This window comes from Phodopus roborovskii, unplaced genomic scaffold, assembly GCF_943737965.1.
Source record: "Phodopus roborovskii unplaced genomic scaffold, PHOROB, whole genome shotgun sequence".
NCBI classification, from domain to species: domain Eukaryota; kingdom Metazoa; phylum Chordata; class Mammalia; order Rodentia; family Cricetidae; genus Phodopus; species Phodopus roborovskii.
Genome location: NW_026126541.1, coordinates 18495217 through 18514910, shown reverse-complemented (window position 1 = coordinate 18514910; position 19694 = coordinate 18495217). Strand labels below are relative to the sequence as shown.

At 52.5% G+C, this 19694-nt stretch overlaps 1 protein-coding gene across 1 annotated transcript in view; it reads right to left on the bottom strand.

The window, feature by feature from the left end:
* Positions 1 to 19694, bottom strand: part of Slit1 (slit guidance ligand 1) — a 140958-nt gene that overhangs the window by 49049 nt on the left and 72215 nt on the right. Inside the window, exons 5-8 of the mRNA XM_051199724.1 lie at positions 3272 to 3343; positions 2244 to 2315; positions 1770 to 1841; positions 1168 to 1331 (exon numbers count right to left, since the gene is read on the bottom strand). Coding sequence (XP_051055681.1) covers positions 1168 to 1331; positions 1770 to 1841; positions 2244 to 2315; positions 3272 to 3343 — 380 coding nt within the window. The remainder of the gene's footprint in view (positions 1 to 1167; positions 1332 to 1769; positions 1842 to 2243; positions 2316 to 3271; positions 3344 to 19694) is intronic.

Genomic DNA, 19694 nt, shown 5'->3' with positions numbered 1-19694 from the left:
AATAAGAGTATACTCTGGTGTGCTCTGGGGCCTCTGGCACTCTCTGAACTCAAGCTGAGCAGAGATGCCTGCTCCCAAAGGTGATTCCTATGTTAGCAATTTCTATCCTAGAATTCTGAAACTTCAAGCCACTCAGCCTCCTGAGCCAGGACCCCCATGTCCTCAGGAGCTTGGTTCACTGAGCACCGGCTCTGTGACCACATCGTATTAGCACAGTCCGTGCAGTCTCACATGAACTGCAACACGCTTGAGCATCTGATCATTGCCTGTGCCCGCGACATTGCTAACATGGCAGAGATCCACACGGCTCAATGACTAAGTGTCAAAGCCAGGGCAGCCCACTGTGTGATGTCGAGTTCACGATTTTAAGTGCTGTGATATCACTTACATGAAGCTTGCCATTTTAAATGCACAGCTGGTTGAAACACTACCCAGACAGGTCCCTCCGGCCCCTTCCTTAAGGGTATCGCTATCCTGAGATACTGCACCAAAGATCTGTGGCCCTTGTTTGAGAACTTCACCTAAATGCCATCACAAGGGAGGGTCTCTTCCATTTATAAAACCCCAAGATTCACCTTGCTGAATACTTACGTGCTTACTAAGCCTTTTCCATTGCTGAGTAGTATTCCACTTTATGAGGAAACCGTCACTAGTAACTCTACCCTCAGACAGGTTTTTATGTGGGACATAAGGGTAGAGTTCTGGTGTTCCCTCACTGAAGCCAAGGGGGGCAAGCTATTAATGTGATTTCGGTGAAGCCACCGTAAGGGGGGTGACTCTGGTGGGGGAAAGGAGGTAGGGAAAGAACGAGAACGAATGGCATAAGGAACTGGAGAAGGCGTGGGGGATGCCTGGGGGGGGGGTGGAGACTGGGAGAGAAGGGGACAGAGCAGAGGAACAGAAGGGCTGGGGGAGGAGAGGGAGCAAGAAAGAAAACAGAAACCAAGAGATGAGTGATAACAGAAGGACAAAGACAGGCAGGAGGGGAGATGACACTGGCCAGGGGAGACAGGCAGAGAGAGGAGGTGAGGGAGGGCAGCCAGTGTGGATAATGATGAGTAGTTACAGGTGCTCATTGTAAACAATGGATGGGGAGGGAGGAACCACAGTCGGGACAGGCGGTGCAGACGCAGGTGAGCAGGTGAGGGCTGAGGTCGCAGCACCCACCTGAGCAGCTGAACTCGCTCTTTTGCACTTCTGCCACATTGAGGCCCCGGAGGCTGGCAGGCCCGGAGCACTGGGTGAAGAGCCCGATGGTGGGCCTCTGCCTCAGCCACTGTGAGAGCCAGGCCAGGTGACAGTCACAGAACAGGTGGTTGGAGTGCAGGCGGCTACAGGAGGACAGCAGCTCACAGCAACAGACCGCACCGGCTCCACCAGGGGTAGCCTCCTCCCTACCCCAGCCTCCCTCCCTCAGTCTCAGCCTGCAAAAACCTCTTCCCGGCTCCCTTCTCTCCCAGCCTGCTGTATGGCCTGGCTTCATCTCTCAGAGTTCACGTGGTCCCCTACCCAGACCACCCACCTCAACTTCAGGGACACAACCAAGTCCCTTGTTGTCTAAGCAAAAACCAAGCATAGGAGGCTCTGGGCGCCTTTACGTTTCAGAGCCCAAGCTACCCTGGCTGACCCCCGCCCAGGCTGTGGAGGGCAGGCCGGCCCCCGGGCTGTGGAGGGCAGGCCGGCCCCCGGGCTGTGGAGGGCAGGCTGGCCCCCGGGCTGTGGAGGGCAGCCACACCCACGCCCCTCCTCCCACTGCTCAGGTGACTCACAAGGTCCGAAGCTTGGGCATGTGGTTGAAGCTGGACACAGGGATGGTGGTTATGTTGTTGTTGTTCAGGGTCCTGAAAGGGACAGACAGACCATGTAGCAATGGTAAATGCCCCGCAAGGATGTAGAGGAGACGGGACACATCTGCTCACATAGATGCTCTCATGCCAGCTGTGACATTTTACCAAGAGGGGCATCAGCCCTGCTCTGGGTGTGAAGGGGGAGGGGACAGCCCAGAGCAGGTGTGACTACACTCTTGTCACACCATAGACCCTAGGGGAGGACAGGGAGACAGCTGGGAAAGGCCACAGAAGAAAGGGTAGCTTACACACAGAGGAGAAGAGCGGCCTCTCAGCCTCCATGGCGGGAAGTGGCCACACCCCCCTGTCTGGGAGGACTTTGGGCAGTAGACCTACACTGCCGCTAATGTGTGACCCTGAGCTTGGCCTCCCAGTCACAGCCTGGGTTGTACTTACAGAACCTCTAGTCCCCGCAGGGCACGGAAGGCCCCTTCCTCGATGCAGCTGATCTGGTTCTTGTCCAGCTGTCTGTAAAGCAGAGGAGACCCTATAAGAAGGAAGCATTGCCCACAACAGGGGCCTGAACTTCTTGACAGAGCACTCTGTTTTAAAAGAAGAAACTCATAGCGCCAATCATTTGTTCTGCATGTGTCAGTCAAAGTAGAACTATTAATAAAAGCTGATTTCTTCTCACTTTCAGCTAAAACAATAAATGGAAATAAAAGTCCTATTGACACTCCTCTACCCAGCCCTGTATGCCCCTTTGGAAGCAGGCGTCCTTCCCGCCCATTTTGGAGACCACCTAGAGTGTGTTGGCAGCTGACGAATGAGAGTCACCCAGAGACTCTCTGGGGCTGGCAGCCAGAGTTCCGCTGAATGCCAAGTGAGATCGGCTAGCCCTGGATACCTGGGGTGCTGCTTTCAGAGTGAACGGAAGCTGTGATCTGAGTTCAGTGGGAAAGAATGTGGTGATCGATTACCAATGTCTGCTACAGGCATGGGAGGGGTGTGTGTGACAAGCATGCCAGGCATTTGCCATTTCTGTTTGTAGCCAGACCTCAGGAGGTGGTAAGCCTGGACCAGAATAAATTTGAATACTAATAAACCATCGCATTTAAATAGTGCTCCACCGAGTGCACGCGTTTCCACATCTCAGAATAAGCTTGTGGAGGGCGCATTGTTATCTTGAACAATATTGGAGGCTCAGCCATGCAAACTGACTTTGGCAGCGTATGCAGTATCACTAAACCCAGCTCTTCACCCAAAGAGCCAGAGGGCACTGGAGAGAGCACCAGAGGCTGGGAACACGGTCTGGCACCCCGGGGTTCATACCCTCCCCAACCCAGTCCCCAGAGCACATGCTCGGCTGTCACACAGAATCACAAGCAAGCAAGGGGTGACACAGCCAATTCCCTCTAAGGTGGCTTAGAACTTGTGGTACAGATGAGGATAGGCCAGGGCGGCCATCCCAGGCCTCTACTCACAGATTCTTGAGGTCTGTGGCTCCCCGGAAAGCCTTCCTGGGCACAGCCTGGAGGGCGTTCTCACTCAGGTCCCTGGGGGACAAACATAAAGAGAGAAGTACCAGTCAGGGATGGCATGGTGAGAAGAGAGGCCGGTGGCCTCCTGGTGCTGACATTCTAGTGTCTGGTTGGGCCCCTGATGCTGTAAATTGTGTCTGATTAACAAACTGCGGAGCTAGAGAGGAGCTTTCTGTCCTGACAGGCACTCTGTCCCCAGCCACCTCCCCTCTGGGCAGAGGATGGTTAGAGAGGAGCTCCCAGTAGCAGTGATCAGCCCTAGCAGGTCCCCCGTGGTTGGCTGCACCCCAACTGCATAGGAGGGCGTTCTCCATGGCCCCCGGTTGCTCTGGGCTTCCCCTCTGCTCTGTTGGTGAGGAAGCTGTGGCTGCTGGAGAAGACAGACCCAGTGGCACCCCTGCCCTGCCCCCACTTCTTGAACTATGCTGGGTCTGATTCCATGTCTACTCTGGGGCACTGCAGACAGCGCAGCACAGGACAGCCTGGACCTCTCGCGGACCAGGGCACCAGGCAGCCCTCGCTGGCCCCGTGCCCTTACCCCTGACCACAGCAACTGCAGGAGAACCCCAGGCCAGACCTCCAACTAGTGCTGAACCCAAATCACTAGCTCTCTGTTTTGTCTTTGTTTGTTGGTTTGTTTTTGAGGCAGCTGGTGATACAGCCATCAGTGGGCCGCTCAAGAGGAGTGCCCGCAGGTGGTGCGGACCCCTGAGAACCCTGTGCAAAGGAAGGGCAGGGCGCGCCAATATGAGATGTTCCTGCACCCCTTCCCCTATGTATGAGCTGCATGGGCTGGACTAAATGCTCTCTAAGCACCCCACCAGTGGGGTCCTCCACATGTGAGGCTCAGAGACACACGCTGAGCCTAAGTGTTGCTCACCCCCACCCATTCCTGTGCTGGAGCCTAGTTACAGAAATGGTGGTGGCAGGAGGTGGAACTGCAGGAGGGGGCTACACTGGGGCCAGGCTCTTAGGAACAGGATTGGTGTGAGGCACGTGACCACGGGAACCCGGTCATAGGGATTCGCATGGCGGATGGAGAGAACGGACTCCTGCAAGTTGTCTTCTGACCTCCACACCGTGTTCTGTGGCACACGCACCTCACCCCCAACATCCCCCCCCAGTAAATAAGTGAATGCAATGTGAAAATTTTAAGAACAAAGATGCTGCAAACGCTTGTCTGCCCCGCCACTGTGAGAGGACACAGTGATGTGTGGTTTCTGTGAATCAGAAAGTAGGTCCTCCTCACATACCACATTTCGAGTCTGGCTGCAGAGGACCCGGAGAAATTAATTTCTCCTGTTTATAAGCCACTCGGTCTGTGGTATTTCATTACAGGAGCTTGAATAGACTCAGACACATGATCAGTGAAGGGCTTAGCTTTGGGGCCCTTTGCATCCCTGAGGTGAGGGGACCACTGCTAATAGAGGCGTTGTGGAGGTGGGAAGAAGGCAAAGCAGAACTACTAGCTATCTTTGACTCCAGGGAGGCAGGGAGATTAAGAAAGCCTGTTGTTTAGAAAAGATAAAGGCAGAGAGGTGGAGCCCTTCAGAATGTGGGGTACACAGGGAGGCCGCAACCCCAGGAAGGCCCTGAGCATAGCACAGAGGGCAGCTCTCCCCCAGGCAGAGTCTGAGAGAGAAGCCTGGGCTGTTCCTCCTGTGTATTAGCCACTTAATCCTCCCCTCAGCCCTGCAAGGAAGGTTTGTTCTCTGTATTGATTAGCCAATCGATTGGGCCCAGGCCTGTTCCATGCAGGCTTTACAGTAGCTTGCGGAGATTTACAAACCAGCAAGGGGGCAGACAGGAGGATTCAGCAAAGAGAAGAAAAATCAATGGCTCCGAATATGCAGTGTGACTCACAGGCCTACCAGCCAGGGCAGAGTAGGGGCTCAAGAGACCAAAGAAGGGGGATCAGCAGCGCACAAGATCTAAATGGGTCCCAGTGTCAGGAGTACACTGTGTGGGCGCTCAGCTGAGGCAAGAATTCTCCCAGGAGTCTTTATGAAAAATGGCGGCATGGCCTTGGCGGCAACAGTGGATCCTGATAATAAATGGGTTTTGAGTGTTTTTTCTCACAACCCTGTGTCAAGGTGTCTCAGGAAATCAATTCTGCAAGCACTCATACCAGAACCTGATCAAGGAGCGAGGGCAAGGAGCCGCTGGAAGGCCTGGCACAGCCTGGACCAACTGGGTCACATCCGAGCCTGCTAAGATGGGCCAGAGAGGATGACGGTCCCAGAGTACAGAGACGATAGAGTGGGACCCCAAGAGCTTTGCAGTGGTTGGGGGTGTAACCCACTGGAGAAGCCCAGGCCAGCCCTGGCCAGTCAGAGCACTGCAGGAAGCCTCTCTCCTATTTAAAAGCCAAATGGAACAGTTTTAAACCCAGAAGAGGCAGCATGAAGGCTAGCGGGAACAGGCAAGCTTTGGAAGTCTCGAGAGAATGAAGGGAGATGACCCCAAAGGAAGTAACGGGAAGATTTAGGGGTTCAGCTGCTTCTGCCAGCACCAGCCAGGGGCCCGTAGAACCCAGAGGGCTTTGGAGAATAGGCGTTGTCTGTCATGCAGGACCTAGAGAAGATCCTGTGACTGCACAGTTTAACATTTAAAGCTCATTTCCATTTATCAGTATTCAGAAAACCGGGCTTTTGTCTGTCCCTCTTTTCACCCAGGCTTCACAGTTGTTTCCAGAGTGGCCACTAGGGTGCGCCAGAAGCCTTCCCTGGATGTGATACGCAGCTGCAACCTTCTAAGCAAGGAGGATTTCACTTTGGGCTGCACTTGACTTGCTGGGGGACACGTTTCTTGTCTTTATCACACATGCATGCATGTGCACGCATCCCCCACTCCACCCCGAGCTAAAGCTTCTCATTTCTGCTTGCCCATGGCCCGTGTGGGAATCCCCACTGAACAGCCTGGGCTTTGCCCCAGCCCTCAGCCTCCTGTCATCCTCAAACTCAGGTCACCCATCTTTCCTCCGTGGTGGTCACAGGACCCTCAAAATGAGGTGACTGGCCAGACGAGTGTCTAAGAAACAAGGGAAGCCTGGGGAGAGCAGTGCATAGCCTGGTCCTGGTGATGTGCAGAGCCAACCAGCAAGCCCTGACTGGGCCACCTGCATTATGAGGTATTGGGCAACCCTGCACCTAGAAAACCCTTTAGCTTTTCCCTAGTTCCCAACCGTTCCTTCTCCTACACACACAGACACACACACAGACACACACACACACACACACACACACACGTTTCCTTTTTTAGCATATTTGATTGACATATGGATGTTTAATTACTACCCGTCTCCACATAATCTCCCAATGGCAGACACCTCCCTTGCTTCCAGCGTACCCGGGGGCTGGTGCACTGCCTACTGTATTACACCAGCCTCCCACCCTGGCATCCGCATGCCCCTGCCAGAGCAAGGGGCCGGGACAGGATGCTGCTCCAGGGAGGAAAAGACTGGGATCAGATAGGAGTCTCTGCACTACTGGGCCCCCAGCACTTTGGGGGGTTCTTGTACTCGCTCTGTCATACAGATGGTCCCTAGAAGGCAGAGCAGCGCCAAACACGGAGCTGGTATTGTGGATGATGTCATCTTGACTCTGTGCTTCGCTTCCCACATCCAGACGGGGTCTGGGCAGCCACTGAGGAAGGTAAGGGTCTATCCTGGGAGCCCCCAGAGAAAGAAGTCTGTCCTAAGGAGTGTGGTGAGTGTCCTATAGGCAGAGAGAGATTGCCCTGCCTAGCCTGTACCCCATTCCCAAGGGCCAAGGCTTCGGAGGGAAGTGTCTATCCCCAGTTACCCCCATTGCATATGGCTCCCAGCCACTTCCTGCCCAGCCCGGACATTCTCCCCAAGTGCCTATTCCAGGCCCCTCCCACACTCTGGCAGGAGAGCCAAGGTCAGGCCTCCATGTTCTCACTGCTAATTCCCTTTAGGCTCTAACCTCTAACTGGTCTCAGCAGGCACAAGCCCAGCTGGGGCAGGGCATTGGGCACCAGCCAAGGCCATGCTGGGCTCTGGGCTCCGACATGGGTCTTCTGCCCCACTGCAAAGCTCTTTATTTTGTGGCTTTTCAAGCCACAGGGAAGTTCGGTACAACCCAGTGTCCCCGGGTGCCTTATCCATGGCTTCCTTATCAGCAGACTGCCAGGCTGCCCACCTGGGCCTGGAGCCTAGCTAAGTCAGCCACACGCTCACTGAGCTGGGCTTCCTCTTTAGAAAGCACGAGTAGTTATCGTGGTTGAAGCAGAGGCATAGGAGAGCTCAGCCAAAGCACTGAATATGTGGCTCTGCCATAGGACCACGGAGCCTGAGGTTTGGCAATCAGCAAGGGATCCAGGTGGCCTCCTACTGGTTTGGGGCTGAACTCCAATCAAGGGTGTTCCCAGTGTCTATGGGTGTGTACCACTCACTCAGCCTGCCACAGGTGGCTAGTGTGCTGTATACAACACCATCTCATACTGTTACCTGGAGGGGACCGCCTAGGAGGAATTCAGAGCAATATGCTCATCGGGCCAGCCCCAGTACCTGGGCCAGCACCTTTGTTTTGCTGGATGGGAAGATTTTTTGCATTTAGCAAGGTCTACAGCACACTAGAGCATATTCAAATTGGAGGGCTACATCTGACACAGAGAAGTATTAAACACTGTGATGTCCCCCGCCAGTGCAAACCTTATTACAGCCTCTGTACCTACTTCAAAGCAGCAGGGACCCGATACCTATGTTTTAGTTGGGGACAAAGGAAAGCAGCTACTGGGCCTCTCAGGCATAGGCTGCATGCAGGAACCAGAGAGATTCAGGAAGTGGGGATAACCAGCTACTTCAGGTACTCTTGCATCACAGCTGGGGTTGGGGGCATGGAGACACTGTCTACCTCTGCTTAGCACAAGCCCACCACAGGGTGTCTGGAGGAGCAGGCTGCCCCTCACTGCTCACCAAGGAACTGGGTCTTGTATGGGAAAGAACACCAGCCTACAGGACAGTACATGTTGTCACCGGTGATTCCTGATGCCAAGCTCCTGGGACATCACCGTCACAGTGATAGACTTGAGTCTTTCTTCTTGTTCTCCTCTGTTTTCTGAGTGTCTGTGGTCACAGGCATTGGCATCAGCAGACACCTCCCTCCAAGCCACCATGAAGCCACCAGCTTTATATGCAGGCTTCACCATCACCACCACCACCACCATCACCACTACCATCACCATCACCACCATCATCACCACCACCACCACCATCACCATCACCACCATCATCACCACTACCATCACCATCATCACCACCACCACCATCACCACCATCATCACCATCACCATCATAACCATCACCATCACCACCACCACTACCATCATGGATAAGACTAAAAACATCACCAAACAAAGGCACTAAGTGACTAACTACACCATAAACTACCCTGTGATACTGCCTTGACACTGGCTCGTTTGCTATGCAGCTGTGAACATTGACCCACAAAACTAATATCCCAGAAGAGATTCCCCCAACAAAGCAGCCTTCTTTCACAAGCTGACTTGCCTCCAAGGCAAGGAGGATCTGACATTATAGTCCCACTCAGCTGAAGGACACACAGGACATTGAACTGTTCTGTCCTTTTATTCTGTTGATTGTCAAAAAGTAGCGAGCTAGGGTGCCAACCATATGGTGAGAATAGAGAGCCAGGCAATGAGAATGGATGATGAGATGGCGGGGAGAGGTGAGGCATCACCATCAGAACAGGGCTACCTGTTCACCAGGATGGGGAAAGCTGTCCTTTTTTTTTTTTTTTTTTTTTTTTTTATCAGGAGTGCCCTCCTCACAGTGGAGTGCCTAGGAAATCCCCAGTGTTCTGCTCACTTCTGGGCAAGCATGTGCCCAGAGGCAAACCCTGTCTCAGATTCCTCAACAGACTGTTCCAGACCCACAGGGTGAGGGGGAAGGAGGCCATACATGAGAAGACAGCAGCATTCAGAGGAGCACAAGGGTTAGCCAGACAACACTGGCCTCAACGCCACCGTGCCCAGCATGTGACTGCGGGAAAGTTACTCAACCTCTCTGAGTTTGACAGCTTCTGTGGACAGCAGGGTTAATCACATGCCTCTCCTACTGGGTTGGGGATGGGGGACTGATTGTCACATGTGCTACTTATATAATGACAAAAGGAAGCAAAGCTGGTCCTTGCTAGCCTTGGGCACTGTAAATGAGTAACTAGAGGGAGGCAAAAGGGGCTGATGGGTACTCTGGTGTTTCCCTCATCTCCCTGGGTCTGCTGACTGGAATGTTTGCTTTGTGGAAATTCACCAAGGTGTTCACTGCTGGGACTTTCCTCTCTGTACACCTTAGACTTCAATACAAAGCTTTCAAAGTGGCAAAGAAAATACTGACTTAGTGTCGGCTGTTTGCAGACTTTCAACAGAGACAGTGTCATGGCCTGGGGACCAGGAGCAAGGAAGTCTTTCAAGGTGATGCATTTGGAGAGGCTGTATTCACAACTGTAAGGGTTGGGGATGCTCTCCCGCTGGAGGAGAACTGGCTACTGAAGGAACAGTCATGACCAAAAGTCACAAGGGACTTGGGCAGGTGTGCACACAGGCAAAGGCTGAATTAGGAAGTAGCGCTGGACTCTGGGGATGAATACACTGCATTTCCTACGGTCTCTACTGTCAAACTCTACAGTCGGGTTCCATGGCTCCCTGAAAAACAGGCACTGTGCTGGGCTCCAGGAATGTGACCTCCAAGTCACACAGGAGGATGGGAACATGACACTGGAGGACACGGACTTCAGAAAAAAAACAAGGGACAGGAGGGTGGGAGTGGGGACGGGAGCAGCAGGCAGAAGTCTAAGTGCCTTTCTCACCATGTGACGGGAGGTGGCTCCTGGCTCTGTTACAAAGTAAGAGAGCTGCAATCAGAGAGCAATTAAAAAATGAAGAAGGTAAAACTGTCAAATAAGAGAACACAGACAAAGCATGGTAGAGCACACCTTTGACCCCAATACTTGGGAGGCAGAAGCAGGTGGATCTCTATGAGTTAGAGGCCAGCCTGGTCTATATAGTGAGATCCAGGCAGTCAAAGCTACATAGTAAGGCCCTGTCTGAGAAAAAGGGGGAGAGCCACCTGCTCTGCCTGGGCCCTGGGCTTCTGATAGTGGATATCCTGAATGAGGCCAAGCGTGAGCTGGTTTCAAGACTGAGCTTGGCATTCTCCCAGGCCTCCACAGTCTAAGCAAGACCCTCACCAGTATCCCCAAAGAAAGCTAGAGGATACAGGACAAGTTACAGGTCAGCCAGCCAAGGGACCAACACCTTTGTATTTAAGACTTCAGCTTCAGGGGAGCTGTTTCCCTGGTCATGTGGTGTAAGGACTCCTGGTTGCCTGCCCTGGCTCCCAGCAGTTGCAGTGGGAAGCTGGGGTCAGGTTTCACCTCAGCCCAAACACACCAAGAGCTGGGACAGAGACAATGCTGGGGGAGGGTGGCAGGAGACTCCCAGAGTTACAGCCAGTCAGTTTGATGAATCGATCTTTGGACAAATCGGCCATTCCACGAATTGCCTTCAGCAAATTGGCTTTTAGCACAATGACGTTTGGTAGATTGTTCTGTTTCTGACAGAGCGATGCTTTTACAGGGCAATTATGTACACACTCCCAGCCTGGCACCAGGGCACAGAAACCATTCTGCAGATGGTCGGCTCACCCACCCACCTCACACACTGCTCAGCGCTTGGATGTGGGGTCAGAGAACTGAAGAATGCGCTCACTGCCCAGCATGCAGACCACTTCCCGTCACCTCTTCCTCTGCCCAGCACATTGGGACACAGAGAGAAGATTCTCTGGTGACACGGGTAGGGAAGCAAGGGTTAATGCACTTTGAGAAGAAAGGAAGCCGAGAGAAGGAGCAACAGGGCTCGGCAAGCAAAGCCTACTCTGTGCGAAGGGAGGAATCTCTCTCTGCACAAGGCAAGTGGCCAAGTCGCAGCAGCTGCCAGTCTGGGCTTCTTTGGGAAGAAGTTGGGATTCTGGCCAGTGTGGCAAGGCAGCCAATGTCAGGACAGATGTCGTGGAAGGAGCAGCCTACTAGGGAGGCCAGAGAGCATCACTGAGCTCTGAAGTGTTTGTGTTCCTCTTATCCTGCCAACACACTGCCTTATTATTACTATTACTGTTACTATTACTGTTATTACTAAAAGCCATATATGTCCTCCTGTAGAAGAGCAGAGTCCCTGTTAGATCCTTGACTTCAGAAGCATCTTGGACAGAAAGTGGGGTCCACAGTCGTAACCCTGGCCCCCTCAACACAACACACAAGGGGACCCTCAGATAAAGAAGACACCTAGCCATCTGCAGGTGGCACACAACCATCTTGCCACAGGGGCAAATATCTGCAGAGACTCTCCAAAGCCCAGAGGAAGCAGGAGGAGCCGCCAGAATGGGCTGGATTGGGAGCTGTCCCTAGTCCTGAACCTTCCCGGACCATGCTGTCTTTGCTCAGGGTTAAAGACATACCTTGGATTTCAGCTGCCCCAACCTTTTCCATCTAGTCCAGACCCAGTTGAATCAGCTCTGTCTCTTTCCCCAAACCCACAGAGATTCCAGTTCATAACATACACAAGAGGACCGTGGAGCACACTGTGGCCCTGAGTCTCAGGACAGGCATGTGCTGAACACAACCCATTGAGCTTCTAAGTGGGGTGCAGCTAGGACCCAGGCCTCCTCCATTGAGGTTGGACCTTCCTCTCTGTCCAGATGCGGCCAGTGCAGTAAGATGCTGAAATGGTACTTGAACATTCCCAAATACCGAGGACCTCGATTGTAGTCAAAGTTGTCATTACTGTAGTCAGTGGGGCTAGTGACAAGTTTGTTACCTGTGACATCTATTACATGCCTGGAACTGTGTCATGTGTTTTGTATGTTTTATAGACACATCCTCTTTAATCCTTGAAACATCTTACAAAAGCATCCCTCCCATGGCTCTGTAGGGTGTGATAGGGAGAGTAGGGAGAGTAGGATGTGGGAAGCCTCTCCTTTCCTCCCAGTTTTGCTGGGAACCTGAAACTCTTAAAAACTGAAGACTTGTTTTATTCCCTCCCACTGGAGATTGGACCTAGGACCTCATGAAAGCTGTATTTTACCTTGCTTTTGTGGTTTGGAAATCAAATCCTTAAGCATACAAAGCAAATATTTTGATGTTGAGATAAACACATTTATTTTGGTTTTTTGTTTGTTTTGGGTTTTTTATGTTATTTTATTTTATTTTTTTAGTTCATTTGTGTTCTAGGACAGAGTCTGTCTCCATGAGTGTCTTAAGCTGCCCCTAAATGACCCCCAGCTTGGGCTGGAAATACAGGTGTGTTACAGTGATGGCTGAAGGTATTTTTAAAGGTATAGTCACATGTAGTTCAGGTAGGTCTTGAACTTCTGACCCTCCTGAGTGCCAATATCACAGGCATGTACTATCAGCCTGGTTTATGCAGTGCTGTGGATCAACCCAGGGCATTGTGAATGCTAGGCGAACAATCTACACTTGGGGTCCACTCCTAGAATATTAAAGTTTACTTATTTTATTTTGTGGGGGGTTTTGTTTGTTTGATTGAGACAAGGTCTCTCTATGTAGTTGTGTCTGTACTGAAGATCACTCTGTAGATCAGGATGACCTCAAACTCACAGAGATCCACCTGCCTCTGCCTCCCAAGTGCTGAGATTAAAGCCATGCACCACCACTTTAGGTTTTCAAGTTTATTTTTTTTTAAAGGGTGTTGGCACCATGCCCATTTTCCAGGTACTGTAATAGATGTGTATAACCTCAGGCTGTCTGGTTGTAGAGTCCACAAGCTAACCTACCCTGCTACACTGGCTCAGCACACCCGAACCATCAAAATGATGGACAGGTGGGTGGGGAAGCCCCCAGAAGCACACACGTGTCTCTGGTGACAGATGCACTTGGAGTCAGGAGGTGAAAACCCAAGCAGCACTGTGTTGATAAGCCGTCATAACGCTGACACTGAGCCATCAGCACAAGGTCACATTGTACTCAAGACCCTCTGTTTTATAACCCTGGTAATTATATAATACATCTTAGACATATTCTTATCAAAAATGGCACGAGAATCACTGAGCATCTATGCCAAGAACAGAATGTTAGTCACTATCTGGAATGAGCATTGCCTGGGGGACTTCTTGCCGCCCTGGATTTGTCACTCCTAAACCCCTGTAGGTTCCTGTGGTAAAGGGCTGCCCTGAAAGCCGATTTCAGACACATAACCACACTTAAGCCTGCTTCATGCAGACTCTGAGCATGAACAAGTTGCAATGGGGAAGTGTGCAGGATGATTGGTGGCTATTAGTCACTAGTTTCTCAGAGTTTCTGAGACCCTACCTCACCCCAAGGCCACTACCTCAGAGGCCAGCAAAAATGATACCAGGGCTCTTGTGTCCAGTCTCATGAGTCCTGTGAATGACAGAGGGTCCCTGACCTTCTAGAGATGGTTAGTTTTGATTGACAGTTCAATTAGATTAAGAAGCAGCCAAGGCCAGGTGAGATCTATCTACTTAGCCTCTCGGCTGACCCTTGGGAGTAGCCAGAGGCCAAAGAAGAGTTTGTCACATAACCAGTAAGTAAACCCCAAAGAAAACCCAGAGTCCCATGCCAGAACCCCAAGTTACCAGCTGGAACAGCAGGAAGTGATGTTTGGGGCCAAGGGAGCAGCATCCATGCACAGCACGTCCAGATACTGCCCTACTGAGGCCAAAGAGACCCAAAGGAAAGGAGACAAGGGCAGAGCTGGGGATAGGGCTATAATTTGGATCCGAACGCCCCCTAGGGCTGTGAGCTGTGCCAGAGACTTTGCCGCTGACCACTGAGACACAGGGCCTCTGGGGGTGTCCTTGAAAGGCACACTGGGACCCTGCCTCTTCCCCTCACTGTTTCCCAGCCTCCACGAGAAAGGCAGCTCTACTCTTCCATGCCTGCCACTGGCTCAGAGTCATCGGATCACATGACCATCTACTAAACCCAAGACCCCGAACAAATCCCTTTTAATTTCATAAGCTATTTTGTCACAGTGATGAAAAGCTGGCTGACACCAGAAAATTGGACAAAAGGAGTGACGAAGAAATAGAAACTGACCGGGAGCGAGAACTGGATGAGAGGCCTCACAGAGAGTGCCCAAAGCCCCCCCACCCCACCCACCCCCGGGGTTGGAGATGAGGAACCACAGATGTGCAAATGGAAAACACAGCGTGTGGCTGCTGAGCCCTCCGCACTCTCCCAGCAGGCAGGAGGCTGTGGCCCAGGCTCTCCTGGGCCTGTCGGGTAGGAGGGGATAATTTGCCCAGGGCCAAAGGTGTCAGAGTGTGAAGCCTGTGGAGGATCTGCTTCTTGCTTGACAAATCCCAGGCAGAGGTGGGAAAGAGTGCTAGCTTTGTGGGCACGCTGCTCTCAGAACCAACTCTTCCTGGGTAGGGTCATCTGTCCGCACTCACTGCTAAGGGACGCCTCTAGAATGAGGAACGGTGGCCCCAGGGGCGGCAGGCAGTGAGGGGGATTGAGGCCAGTAGGGACAGTCCATTCTCATGGCAAAGGGAGGCCATGGGCACCAGTCTCCTGTTCTCTTGGCATACCACAAACACAAGTTTACATGTAAGAGCCAGGCCTTGGATTGATCCTGACTCTGCGTTTATTACCTAACCTGTCTGTGCCTCCCTTTCTTCTGTAAAATGGGAATAACAAGTAACCCAGGACCTCTAGGCAGATGTGGTGAGCTAGTGTGTGGAGGTATCTTCACACAGCCTGCCAGCTCGCCATTGTTGCTGATCTCACCCAAATACTGGGGCATGGTCAGGCCAGGGCAGGCAGTAATCAAGGCAAGGGGCAATGCAATGGTTCAGTCTACAGATGGTGGGAAACCAAAGGCCAGCAAGATGTCAGAAATGAATGATGTATGTCAATCAGGAAACTGAGCAAGGTATGGGGGGGGCAGGCTACTGTCACCAGGGTGACTTGAGAGAGGGTCCCAGTCCTGTATGAGGAGGGACCAAACACTGGGGAGAAGAGCCTCACAGAGTCCCAGGAGAGCACATCCCAGCAGAGGAAAGAGCTCCAGTGCATGCCTGTGTGTGGAAGAACCTGATGGGGGCTGTGTCTCAGAGCCCCAGGGTTGGTACTAGGTGAGTTGGAGTGTCCAGCATCCAAGCAGCAGGAACTGCCTGCCTCAGAACTGGCTACCGGAAGGTGGCTGCCCTGTGGCATGGCTAATCACCCCCTCTTAACCAGTTAGAATGTGTTTAAGGTACAGAGCTGTTGGGGGGCATGCTAGCAGGCCCTGTGGAGACTAACACCCCATGCCCAGCCCCTGTGCTCGCCTACAGAGGCTAAACGGCAAACCCAGGCCATCTAGGGGGTGCTGGGATGAAGCCAACCCCCAACCCCACTCCCTGTCCACTGGGGCACCAGCAGGTATCTGGACACCCCTGGCATCAACTGTGACCACAGAGCTGTTCTGCTCCAGAGGGAACCCTTCAAGTCCAAAGAGGCACAGGGGGAAAGCAATCCGCTGGACTTCGGGATCATTTCCACACATCCCAAGGACACCGCATGTCCCACCAAAGCTGACTGTGGCTTGGCATAACTTCACCTCCGCATGATGCAGACACGTCCCTTGCAGAGAGACGAACCAGGGGTTCCGAGCCAGGGTTTACTGTTGCTTTTCCACTTCTCGTGACCTTGAAATTGCCTCAGAGATCGCCCTGTGAGGACCTGCTCAGACATGCCCTTTCTGTTACCTCCCCCTCTGGATAGAAGAGATGTCCCTCCACAAAACCAGCAACTCCTGTGGGACCTCTTTCTCTACTGCTAACAGGGACAGAGCTCCGTGGAAGCTACACAGGGAATAGCCGACCTACGTGCAGGCAGGGTCAGGTGGGAAATAACTTCCAGGTGAGCTTTTCTCTGTTGAACCAGCTTCACCTTTGTGACACTTTTCCGGGGCTCTTGACTGATGCTGGTGAAAGCTCTCAGTTCCCCACATTCTGCTGGAACCTGTGCCTTCTCCCCTCTTTACAAGTGGGAAAATACAGGACAGAGGGACCCGTAGGCAAGCCTAGGCACAGAGCTGACATCATCCCAGCACTCAGCCCCAGCTGAAGGCCAAGGCCCACAGCCTAATACTCCTTGCATTTTCCAGGCTGAAAGAAGTCTGAACTATCACACGTCACAGGAGAGCAGGTCTCTAAAAGAAGGGCAATGGAAGGTCTCACTCATGACCACGCCACTACTCAACCACTCACGGCAAGAGGACAGAGCAAGAGCCTATCCTGAAGGATGCTGGGAACCATTGCTTTGGCTTCTTACATTCACTTTAGGTCTGTGCACCACCCAGGCCACCCAGAAGGAACAAGAAAGTCCAACTACCATACAGTGGCCCCTGGGATGCAAGGCTTCCCTCCCTGCTTGTTGGAGAACATAGGCATCTCTGCGTGGGTCACTCCTGACAATGTCCAACGGCTCTTAGAGGCCCAAGGTCCGGTTACTGAGGTCAGTGCACCCCTAAAGCTGTGTGCACACTCTGACCAGGCACATGGCACCCTTGACTCTCAAAAGGACCTGAGGTTTCACAAAGCAGATGATCCTTCTGGGAGAGGTGGTAGAGGAAGAAACCAAAGCAAAGAGAAGAACCTTGGGGGTGGCTGAGCAGGCATCGTGGCAGTGGTCGGGGCCCCAGGAAGACAATGGAAGACAGGGGACAGAGACTGCGTGTGGCAGAGGGCACCAGGTACCTCCACCAAAGCCCATCCTCTTCCGTTCCCTTCCTCCGAGAACTAAGGTTTCATCTGGCCAGAGAAAGTGACAGGTCCCACTGTCTTTGTGTCCAGCAAAAGCTGTTGAATGCCAAGTTTCCAGAAAACTCTCTGTAAAGAGGCTGATTCCCCTGGAAGAGGGGACCTCCCTTCCTCCTTTTCCTTCTCTTCCTGCCTAGAGCCCGTGAGAGATGGGTGGAGCTCCAGCAGCGACTGTGAATCACAGGGGATAAAATAATACAGGGTAAAACGGAATTGCATTGTAACAAAAGACCAAGGATGCTGGCCTCTGCTGGATGGACTGGAGCTACCAAACTTCAGTATGAGAAACAAACTCCCATGTCTTAACTGAAGTGGCTTTTAAAAACGTTTGGGTGTTATTGTTGTTACATAGAATCAAGCACAAGCAAGGAGGCCAGAATTGAGCTTTCGGAACCACAGCAGGATACACAGCCAGCAGCAGCAGGGCATCTACAGAGACATCTTGTCAGGCAGGCATGGGTGGGCTTACAGCCTTGACCTCGGAGGCTGTGGTAGAGATGCAAAGCCAGGACCCTCGCCGTCTGGGTGACAGGAGAGGGGAGGTCAGAACATAGTAAAATCGACCAAACCCAGAGAAGATGGTGATTGCAAAGTGAGGATTCACAGAGGTGGCGAAAGCCACCGGTTTATGCTGGCTGTCCTTTTCTCACAGAAAAGCTGCACTGGCCAGAGGGCATGTGTCATCTATCCAGAGAAACGCCGGGGCATCAGAAGCATGCCTCCCTGTGGGTGGATTCAAGTGTCAAGGTCCGGGGGTGCTGTTGGGGCTGCTCCAAGGATAGACGGGACTTGTGAGAGTCAGAGAAAGGTAGCCTTCTTCAGTATGCAAGATCCACCTCTCTACTGAGAGTGGTGTCCCTAAGATGGGACCCTATGGTAGTTTACAGCCTCTGAAACTGTACACGGAGCCCTGCATTGCTACTTGCCCCACAGCACACCTGCACTGGGCATATGGCTCCCAAACTAGCTTTATGCCATGCCCCTGAGGACATCTCAGCCTCATGACACGATGATTCGAGGCTGTGTGCATTGGCTAAGGTAGGGGGATTTCCACCCTACCAGAGCATGCAATGCAAAGTCTGGTCTCCAGGCTCACATGTCATTAACAGAGAAGCTACAGCTGTGGGCCCGTGACAGTACCACCTGTGCCAGAGATGATCCGGTATGACGAGCCAAGCACTGTGCCCAGGAAAGGCCCTGTTACAAAATGCGTGAGGCATGAATATCTTTGAATTTTATTGTAATAATTAATTAAACTACTTTCCTTTCCAAACAAACCTCTCTGAAAAGCTGAGAAAAGAACACAAGTACTGCCTTCCCACCCCCTTGCCTCCCCCACACTTGGGACCCATCAGGCTCACGTTCCCCACCCTGGCTGCTCCCCAGTGTCCCCCAGCTCTCCCTGGCTGCTCCCCAGTGTCCCCCAGCTCTCCCTGCCCCTCCTGCTATCTAAGCTCACCTTGTGTGCCCGGCCTGGCCTGCCCTGCTGCTTATTTTCCACAGCTCTGATTGAACTGGGATCCTGCTGACATTCACACTCCCTCATCATCAGCTTGAAGCTTCCAGCAGCCAAGCTGAATGGGCTCTGGGGGAGCAGAGCAGGAGAGGACAGGAGAGTCAACACTGACACTCTTACCTCTAGAGATGCCCCACTGAGCATGTCCCCAGCCTGACACACCCAGAAGATGGACATCTTTTCCCACAAGCCCTGGGGCCTCAGTGGTAACTGCCACTCAAGACCACAGCTTTTCTCGAAAGAACCAGAGAGCACAGCTTCTCTCCCAAGAACCAGGCACATGGCGTTGGCTCAGAAAAGCACAGATGTGAACAGGGCCAGAGAAGCAGAAGAATCTGATCCCATTTACTTTTGTATGCAGCATGAGCCACCAATCAGCCCTTTTATCTTCATTTGGATAAATTCAAACCACACACCCATTCATCAGCTGAACGTGCAGCCTCCTTCTCCTCATTGGGACCAGCCCCACCCAAGGCACTTGTCCATGTGTTCCCAGAGATGCTGGCGGACAGACCCACCCCCCTACCTCCCAATCCCCCCCCCCCCGTGGAACTGCAGAGGAGTCCCCACAGAGACTGCCAGGCCCAGGCTAGACTCTCCTGCTCAGGACTGGTGTGTCCTACACCCACCCAGGCATCAAAGGCCATGGTGGTCATGACCATGGCCCCTCCTACATCCCCTGCATCTCTGGGCCTGAGGAAGAGCAGCCTGAACATTGTGCTGTTTCCATAGAAATTCCTACTGGTGTTTCATGTCTTCCAAACAAGGCCAGAGGTCATGGGAATACATCTGGCACATTTTGAAACTCCAGTTGCAAAGGTCTCGGACACCACTAAATAATTCACTCCTCGGTCACACGGGTAATGATTAGCTCAGAGAAAGCCCCGCCAAGTCGACAAACGGCAGGGTCAATTCATTAAGCAGGGGCAGTTAAAGGCGAGAAAAATTCTTCTTGAAGGAGACATTTGCTTTTAGAAGCTCAGAAAGGTCACCCACTATTTGGATTTCTTTTCTCTTTGCTT